At 29.0% G+C, this 10,358-nt stretch overlaps 1 protein-coding gene across 1 annotated transcript; it reads right to left on the reverse strand.

The window, feature by feature from the left end:
• Window positions 1-4,482: 4,482 nt before the first annotated feature.
• On the reverse strand, window positions 4,483-9,845 carry LOC114192716 (polycomb group protein EMBRYONIC FLOWER 2-like). Its single transcript, XM_028082508.1, has 9 exons — window positions 9,689-9,845; window positions 8,782-8,881; window positions 8,504-8,559; window positions 7,211-7,316; window positions 6,926-7,085; window positions 6,771-6,842; window positions 5,586-5,719; window positions 5,320-5,382; window positions 4,483-4,946 (listed from the first exon to the last, which is right to left on the reverse strand). The coding sequence occupies exons 2-9, from the start codon at window positions 8,788-8,790 to the stop codon at window positions 4,860-4,862; spliced, it is 687 nt and encodes a 228-aa protein (XP_027938309.1). The 5' UTR covers window positions 8,791-8,881; window positions 9,689-9,845; the 3' UTR covers window positions 4,483-4,859.
• Between the last annotated feature and the right edge of the window lie 513 nt (window positions 9,846-10,358).

A 10,358-nucleotide genomic window follows, 5' to 3' on the forward strand; every position in this document is an offset into this window, starting at 1 on the left:
CTGCTTGAGAAAGATATTGATATTTAATGCTACTCTTAATATTTAATATGTTTATACTTCCACGCTCATTAAACATTAAAAGATGAAGTTATTAGAGTTCAAAAACTCTCAAATTATTAGAAAGAGATTTTCTATTCTTTCAAGTCGTATATTAAGTTATTATTCGAAAGAGAGGATATAGAAGAGAACAATTATAAAGTATCAAAAGGTTACTAAAATATTTTTACAATTTTAAAAGCTTTATAGGAAACATTGTTCATATAACTAACTAGAGAGGAGTTCATATATTTATATATGTCATGAGGCACTAACACTCTTTAGTGAATAAACTCATGTGATATTTTTTATCACATTTTTACAAGCATAATTATTTAGTTAAGAATAGTTGTATTATTACGATCAGTATTTTAGTCAGAAGTGGTTGTTATTCAAACAATGTACGTCTTAACTAAGAGTGAAACTTATTCAAACAATATTTTGTATTAGTTAGGAATGATTATGTTTCAAAATATTTGCTAAAAATTGCATTTGAAATAATATCAGAAGACTTTTAACCAATAATGATTATGTGTTCAAATAAAAGTTGAGTTTTTGCCACAAGTGACTATGCTCTAAAAATAATACTTAATTTATAACTTGAAGAAAACTTAATTAATTGATTAAGAAATGAACGTGCATAGTATATGTTATTAGATGAAATAGTACAATAATCATAAAGTAAATATTTTTCTCCTATCTTTGTCTGTCCATCATATATTATCGTAGTACCCTAATAAAATAAATGAGAGATTTCTGAACCAAAACTTTAGAACAAGTTTTTTACAAATCGTTTGTAAACCCAAAAATATCGTCTAACAACATATTATTAAACTATACATTACGAAAAATTAAAAAACTTTTAAAACACAATTCAACCATTTTGACGTGTTTTTTTCACAAAAAAATTCAACCAGCTTAACCCTCAAGAGTTACTGGCATGCAGAACAATACTGCAAACAATACATCTATAAACAAAATTAATTGTTATATTTTAGTTTTTTATCTTTTTTCACATATCTTATATGCATACCTCTAGTAGTACACCAATTTATAGTGATGACTATTTCATTGTGCTCTTTCAAAGTAAATAAAATGTTTTTGGGTTTCACTAAATTTTTAGTTATGTCATAGATTTTCTCATTACTTCTCAATCTCCCAGAAATATGAATCCACCATTAATGTATTTATCCACTTATAATAACGTATCTACAAAGTAACTTCATAATTAATCATTTCCCATTTTTCGTATTTTCCTATTTTAGTAACTATGAGTTGTAAATAATTTTTATAATATTTTATATTTATCATCTTGTGCATAACCTAACAAGACATAAGTCTTCCACATTGACTATTTTGAAAATCATAAATCATCTTCAAAATTAGGTGATGTGGAAACATCTTATAGATTAATCTACGTATAATTGTTAAATTGACTTAATTAACTATTTCGGAAGTCATAAATCACCATTTGAGTTAGGCCATCCAAAAATACTTTAGAAAATAACTTCACATTGCTCAATTCAAATCCATTAGGATTTTGTTTCTATTATTATTTTTTAGTTCAAGTATGAATCTAAGTCTCATATTGAGTAAAAATATTGTTGGAAGTTACATATCGACTAGAGATAAGACCAATTAACAATATATATAAGTGGGGTGCAAACTTCACCTTACAAGCCGGTTTTGTGGGATTGAGTTAGGCATAAAGCTCATTTCTAACATAGTATCAGAATCAAGTTAAAACATATTCTAACGAGCTTTCTAGGACCTTCTGTTCCACCCGATATCAGGTCGTTAACGGACCACCCGAATAAGAATGAAGACTCATTGTCTTAAATTTTTAAATTAAAAACTGTGTCAATCTTTTATATGTGAGTTGAACTCATGTCTCACTGGTATTGTATATTTCGGTGATCGTCTCGGAAGACCCAACATTATATTCCAAACAATTCTGTAGAATACAATTTTTTTTCTTCCAAAACACATAATTTGTAAAAAGCAGAATCCAAAAATTAGATTCCGATTTATCCTATATATGAAAGACTTTCAAAACTAGTGTCAGAAAACACCATTTTTTTTCATGAAACGGTTTCCAAACTAGAGCTTAACACTTACCATAGAGAAGTAAGTTCAAGATCTTGGTCTTTATCAACACTCTTTACGAACCCTGATCCACCACCAAGGAACAACAATGGAGTCTTCGTATTAATATAAATGCCAAGGACTAATGGACAAAACGGTCGTTTTGAAAGTTTAGGGTGCAAGAACAAATAATAGAGGTCTACGGGAAATTCGAGCTCTCCCAAGGACAATTATAAGAGAAAGAACAAAAATCCACTTCACTATTATAAAGACTATAAACTCCTTATAAATGAACACGTGTCAAATGACATAAAAGTATAAGTGTAATTTTTATATAAATAAATAATAGATTTTATATTACATAATAATGATGAGTCCAATTTTATTAAATTACCTTAAAAACACCATGTGAAGATATATGCTTCTAAAGATCACGAATTAGATCGGTATTCCTTTTGTTGTTTTTTTATTCATCAAGTATCTATGAGAATATATATATAATATTAGTATAAATAAATTTGATTTTTCTAAAAATTAAATTTAAATGAGTTATATTAGAATATAAACAGATTTTGGTTGCTGAAGTTCTAACACGTTGGTTCAGGAGATAATTGATTCTGAGATCATAGAATCGATTCCAGTGGTCATCATGTCATTGGAAATATATTTGGTTTTAATTCTTCTACACATCCATTCTGTTTTTTATTTTGATAATTAATAATAATATATAATATATAATATCTATTAATTTTAATCATAAGTACAAAATTATAATATTAAATTTTAATCTATTAAATTTTTGTATCTATCACATTGTTAAATTGCTCACAAACTTTTACCTTTTTTTATCTTCAAATTCTTTAAACACAAATAAACAAAGTTTATCTCCAAATTCCCTAAACCCTAAATCCTAAACCCTAAACGATTAAACAAAGTTTACCTTCAAATCTTTCCCATCAGTGACTCAGTGTCCCTTAAATTCATGCGAAAATCACCTTTTTTAAATTCTTACATATGCAAATCTAAAATGGAATTGGTTTTTATGTATTCATTTCAAAACACTTCATCATAAATGTATTAATTACGAAATAAGCTTAGTAAATTATGAAATATTGATTCTTCTACAATATTTTAATAAGAAAACATTTTAAAAATGATGCTAGAAAGCCCTCTATTTCTACAAAATAGTTAATTTTTATATTTTTTATGTTTTTAATAAATGTGAAACTTTCAATTTATACACAGATTCATACCATATGAGACCCATACATAACTCAAATAGTTAATATGCAGGTGTTTGACTTGTAAGCCTATGATAATGGCCAATTTTACACTTTGGAATGAAAGTTGCCGGTTCATGACAAGCGTTTCAAAATGTTTTCCAGATAAAACATTTCAAAAATTAGGAAATCAACATTCCAAAATATTTTAAAATCATTTCAAAAACATTAGTTGAGAATTAAATTTATAGGGTTAAATATTTGTTAGTCCTTAAACTTAGATCAAAAATTGAAATTTGTCCTTTTTCAAATTTTGATATAGTTTGGTCTTTAAATTTTAAAAATGAATAGAAATAATCATTCTAACTTAAATGTGTGAAACTTTTTTGATGTATTAAACTGCATGTTAAGTTTATACCATTTGACACTTTTTAACTCAAATAACAACTTTGAATACTATTTAACACCTATATAAAAAATAACGTTGTTATACCAAAATGACAATATTCATTTAATTTTCAAGTTTGAAAATCAAAATGTATCAAAGTTTAATCAAAAGACAAATTTTAATTTCATGTCCAAATTTAAAGAATAAAAACAAATTTAACCAAAATTTTATCATACAATACTTTAGAATGATCAGTCGAGAGTAGTTAAAAATCAACTATGAAATCAACATTTCTTATGTTATTCAAAATTCTCATTTCTAAGTATACCTTTGCAAAATGTTTACGGAATGTTTAATCCAAAAAGCCTTAACGTTTTTCAAACAATACTTTTCAAAATAATACAAGAACTTTAAAAGATCATTTTGATCTTCACAAGAGGGAGATGTGCCAAGAAAGCACGAGTACAAGAAGCAATTGCTCTTAGAAAAATCAGGTTCATGCTTCTTAAGAAATTAGGAAGGGGAATAAGAACAATCATGCATTGAAATGAAATGCACTGATACAAAGGTAAAAAATGAAATGCAGCCTTAATTTAGAAGTGAAAACAAAACCAGTCACAGCATTTTTCACTTTGGTTTCAATCCCATTACTGCACCAGAAATCACATAAATATTCAAGGCTTTCAACAACTGTCAACAGCAGCAAAAACTCATTTTTGAATGCACTCTCAACAAACTCCCATTAAGCAGTTATATAAGTCTAATATAATGTATTTATTTGAATTCAGAATCATATAGTAACCATGCCACTACCAGCAATATCCTGCAGAAACAGTTTTAGGATTGGCTACTTTGCACCACTTTTGTGTTTTGATAACTATGAAAACATTCAGCTATGAATCTCAGAAAGCATAGTTTGTAACTATAGGCATGAAGAAATAATCCAGAATCTTCAACATGAAACCATCCATATAGAAAAATAGACAAAGCCTAAGTTGCTAAAAAACTAGTTGAAGAGTAACTGCATGGGCAACAAATTGAAATGATATCCAAGTCGGTGTTTCCTTTTTGAGATTTTGTCAAAGTCCAACAATTTACCCGATCATATGAGAAATGATGAGGAGAAAACTTCACTCCCAGAGCACGAAAGGCCTGGAAGATTTCTTTTTGGACCCAAACTCTTCAGCAGAAATTTGGACATGTAACTCTGATACGCTCTTCAGAAATACAAACAAAAGGAAGGAAACAAACAACAGTCAATACAATTGATTCCCCATTTGATATCTAAGTCTATTGGGGACAGATTCCAGTGACTTTTTTTTGGGGAAAGTCACGTAACTTTAGTTAATCTTCATGTGTTGAATGACCAACTTTAATTTTTCAAAGAAGAATATATATATACATATATATATATATATATATATATATATATATATATATATATAAGTCAGTTAAAAATTGAGCAAAATTAACTAAAAATACATGATTTTTCCCAGAAAAAAATCACTGAATCAGTTCCCAAGTCTATTATGAAGTTTAGGTGTGTGATTTTCTTGATGCAAGAGAAATGACTTTGAAGCTAGAACTAACCATATTTTCATAATTAGATGGAACTTGAATGGAGACTTTTGAACCGTCATTTTGAAAATTCGACTGCAACATAAGGAAAGTTATGAACTAGTACATCTATGGAACCATGAAGAATAGATAACAAAGCTTGAAATGGATTATTAGACCAAAAATATAGTGCCATGCATATCATATCATATCCTATAAGTAAATTGTATAAAAGGAAGCATAGTAATGATAGTGTTTTCTCCGCAAACAAAAAAAAAAAATTGTGTTAATCATCGTACCTTCAGAACACATGGAAACAAATCCACAGTTGTGCAAAAGTCAGTTCGGCGTCCCATATGAAAAGTAGGAAAATAATTCCAAGTCCCATAAAGTGTTTTTAAAGTTATTTTCCCCAAGAGACAGTACTCTTCAGCTGTCAAGCACAAAATGAAGAACAAATTCCATCATGTACTAAAAAAACATTTAGGGGAAAACTAATCTATTACTACCATTCATCAACAAAATATGTTACAGTGTATTTGAGGATCTTACACGATTTGAAGATAATACAATGTTAGTTAACCTATTGAGAAATTATTCCTTGGAATTATTTCCAGTTCATTGTGTTTATTGATTTCCATAATTTAATAATTTCTGTTTCTAATACCATGCTAGATTTTATCTTAAAACTGAAAAGGCAACAAAATTTGAACATAGGATCTAATAGTGATAGATTTTATCTTTAAATTCACATGACATTAAGTGAAGAAACCCAAGAACTATATGAACTGCACCCCAATAATTGATGTATGTAATGTGGAACTTTTCAACATGTCTTAGCTTCTCTCACCACCAACAATCATCCCAATGATGAGTTAAGTTGGTTGTGACTCACCAACATTAAATATATTTTCTAGGTTTATCGAATTTCCAAGTTTATTTTCTGTTTGAAGCATTTGGATAAGTTTTAGTTCTTGTTGAGTATAATCAAATCACATGGCAGGAAATTGCCAACTTGCTCTTCAAAACATTGATCATATTATCTTAAATTTTCTGTTTGAATATCTAAGGATTTAGGATATCTTATCTGGTTTGTATAATATATTGTGAACTAAAGTGTTTATAAAATTTGGGAATGACTTTAATTTTAGCTGAACTTCTTACATCTTGTTCTATTGTATAGTATTAGCCAGGCAACAATATTGATAATGGTTAGAGATGTGGAAATCATGTCAACACTAGTAACCTTCAAAATATGAAGCAATATTCACTTTGATGGTTAGAAATGTAGAAATATGTCACTATTGGTAGCATGGCAAAACTTCATAAGGTTGCATGTCATGTACTAGAGAATATTGCAAATCTGGTAACTATGTTTAGTAGTTATACTATATTAGTAGTACTTGACCTAATTATCAGTATATATAGATCAGATCATGGGTCTAGAGTTCTTGTTGTAGGCTCAAAAATCATCTCATATTCACCTGAAGGACGATGATTCAGATCCAAAGGCGGCAAGTTTGAACTAGCTCCATCTGATAAATTTGAGTCCTCAACTGCATGTAAATAGTCACTATAAGGAACTTGGAAAAATTGCGGATACTTTCATCACAATTCAATCACAATAGCACATACATACCGGTGGCTGCGCTGAGAAACAAGAGATCAATTGTGTCAGATATAGCTTCCTTCGCTAACTTATTCATTTCTGGAAGTGTAAACTTTACTTGGACCGCAGAATTCAAATCAACATCACCTCGGAAGACGAAAATGCGGCCGATATGATAAACAACCCTATCCTTTTTTGTTTTTGGTGAGTTAAAAAACAAAAAGCTATTGTCATACAGTTTTACACTAAGAAGTAAGAAACCGATTAGAGTAAGGAATAGAAACTGAATCAGATTTTAAGAAGCTATGTTCCTACCGTTGAAATTCCTCTATCAGTAACCCGCCTAGCAAGACAGACATACATAGGAAAGACACTTTTCCCATTAGTGATAATCTTCTTTAAGCAAACTGTCATTTGTATTCTACATTATGCAAATAAAATATCTCATTAGCATATCAAAATCAGTATTTACATTTACTAAATTATATTCAGATAAAACAGGATGAAAACAATGTGATACGATCCTTGGAAAAAATTATTATTGTTTCTGAATTTGGATTCTTTCTATGAAATAGATTAAATAAATCACATAATACCAAAAGATATATAAGAAGAACACAAAATAAGACGGAGATGAATGACATCCAATCTAGTATATTAACACGTCAAGGAAGAAGATTCGCTATAAAAAATTCAATCTTTGATAAGAACCAGTGTTCTATAACAATAACCAAATAACCAAGAGAATCATATGTTAAAAATGAAAACTAATTTCATATAATGATCAACAAAAGTGTCTACAAATGTATTTGGTGTCCCAATATATAGGCACAAATGTTTAAGCAACCTAAAAAAGCCTAAAAGAAAGTCCAAAGACATTGGATCCAAAATAACTTGAAAAATAAAGAACATGGACTCTTCGCCATTAGCATATAAAAATCAGTATTTACATTTACTAAATTATATTCTGATAAAACAGAATGAACACAATGTCTCATTGGATTACTGTAAATTAAAGCAAACACCACAATAAAGCAAAGAAAGGAGTCACAAAGTTTGAACAAAAATAAGAAACTTAATGTATCTTCATCATCTCGAATAGAACAAGATTTTTCCTTCTCTTAAAACAAGAAATAAGAAATTCATCAAGACCGAAGGAACACGGTTGCTAAATATGCTCTTAAGATCAGTTAGATACGCTTGATATAACAGTTTGAAATAATACTCCTGATCCTACTTCATTTTAGAATCACATAAAAAATCTAAACATCCAAGTGTAAGTTTTGAAACTTGATCTTTCAACCAAGTACACCTCTTCTTCCTATCAGAGACTTAAGTTGCCTCTAAATTTGTGATAATGGTAAGAAAACACTTTTTTTTGTTTCTCCATTCCCAAGCTTCACATGTGGTATTAAATTCATGTCTCTATCTGAATCACAAAATATTCATTTCCACAATAACACACAGAAACTTGACTAAAAGAATCTTCTAATTAATTTTAAACTGAACATAGCATATATAAAATCATGGACAGAAGCATGTAACTGATGACAATTGATAAAAGAAAGCAAGTTGGAGAAGAAAGTCTACATATATTATAACTTTTACCTCCTCTTGTGCTTCGCCTCTATCTTGTGGCGCAAGCATCTCTGAAGGAATATTGGCTGCATAGCGAAAACCAATTATATTAGCAATACAACATATCATAATTAATAGTTTATCAGCAACCCAGTATCTTCAAAAACCAGAAAATTTAAGAGACAATTATGAACCAAGAATATAAAGTAAACTCAGTACCTCATACATATTCTAAATCAAATGATAGGAACAAAAACACAAAATTATGACAATGCAGATCATTTTAGCAAATAAGATAGATATAGTACATTTGACATAGAACGTCACTGAATAATGTTGCAGAGTTCAACGGGCCTGCAGAAAACAGAAAGAATCTCGTTGGCTGCAAGCTCCTCTTCTGGATGGCTTCTGCAGGAAAGAACATATACAATCACTGGTTATGTTATAAATGCTTTTATCAAATGAAAAATGAGAGCCTAGTCAGAAAGGGAACATATAACTAGTTGAAAACCAGTGAGGTTGCTGATATAACTAGTTATCACAGCAAGTGACATGTGCCTAGTGATGATAGCATAAAGGCAGTGATTGGAGTAAAAAGCATCATATAGAATTATATAGGTGCATGCTTCTATGTTCATTAATCTTTGAAAGGTGCCCTTAATGTCCTTATGCATGCCAATGAAAATAAATTGTTTAAGCATACACAAGAATATATCAAAGTGTCAAAATGTCCTAATTTCTCTTGTTTTCTTGTTCTCTTCTTTCCTTTTTCCTTTTGTAACTCACATAAGCAGAGAATGTAAATAGCAAGCCAAGTTCTAGTTTTGTGGGAAACATGACTGGTATATCCTGGTGCATGGAATAACAAAGTACCGTACAAGCATCAATCACAAAGCAATAATCAGAAAACATAAAAAGGGGTCAAAACAGATAAAGGGTTCTAAGAACCGAATGAATAGAGAATTCCCTGAACAGAAAAATACAACCTTGACAGCAAAAAAGAAAATGGACAGGGAAAAAATAAAAAATAAAAACTGAAAGGTTCTCACTTTGAATGAACTACAAAAGGGGTGAAAGAGATGGAGAAGACAATAATGGAGTGAAGTATAAAAGAAAAGAGTAAGAGGGGAACTTTGAGATTATGGAACCAAACAAATGCTTCAAAAGTGAAGTGTGTGGAGTTTGTGATCATTCATTATTCATTTACTATGGTACCTCAAAATGAAACAGAAGAGATTGAAAAACCAATATTGATCTCTCTCCCACTCTGTGCCTTTGTTTCTCTTTGATTTATAACAAAAAGAAGGCTGGTTTTGGTGCAGACTCAGAGGAGTTAAAGTTTGAAATGCAAGCGAGGTAAGAAAGAAACTAGTTCGGAAACGCTTCTGACAATAAAATAAAAATTACGAAAGTATTGAATACAATAAATACAACATTAATAAGTATATTAATTTATATTTTAATAATTACTTTAATTAACATTAATATACAATGATCTTTGTCAGATATAATAAATACATTAATTTAAATTTTAATAGTTACTTAAATTAACATAAGAATAGACGAGTGATTTTGTCAGAAATTTGTTTATGTATCGATATAAGACACGTTAATTAACGTTATTAATTTTAGTGTTTAATATATTTTTAATTTTTAAATTTATATGTGCAATTAATATTATATTTTGGTTTTCAAATTTAAAAAATAGTAAATATAGTTATTTTAACTTAATTATATTAATTGTTTTTACGTGTTAACTTTTATATAGCAAGATGTGTTAAATAGTATAAAAAATTTAAAATAATAGTTTTAAATGTTATTTAACACGTAAAAAAAATTCATATATTAAGTTAAAATGACTATATATGTTATTTTGTTAGAGTTG

This window comes from Vigna unguiculata, chromosome 7, assembly GCF_004118075.2.
Source record: "Vigna unguiculata cultivar IT97K-499-35 chromosome 7, ASM411807v1, whole genome shotgun sequence".
Classification (NCBI taxonomy): Eukaryota; Viridiplantae; Streptophyta; class Magnoliopsida; order Fabales; family Fabaceae; genus Vigna; species Vigna unguiculata.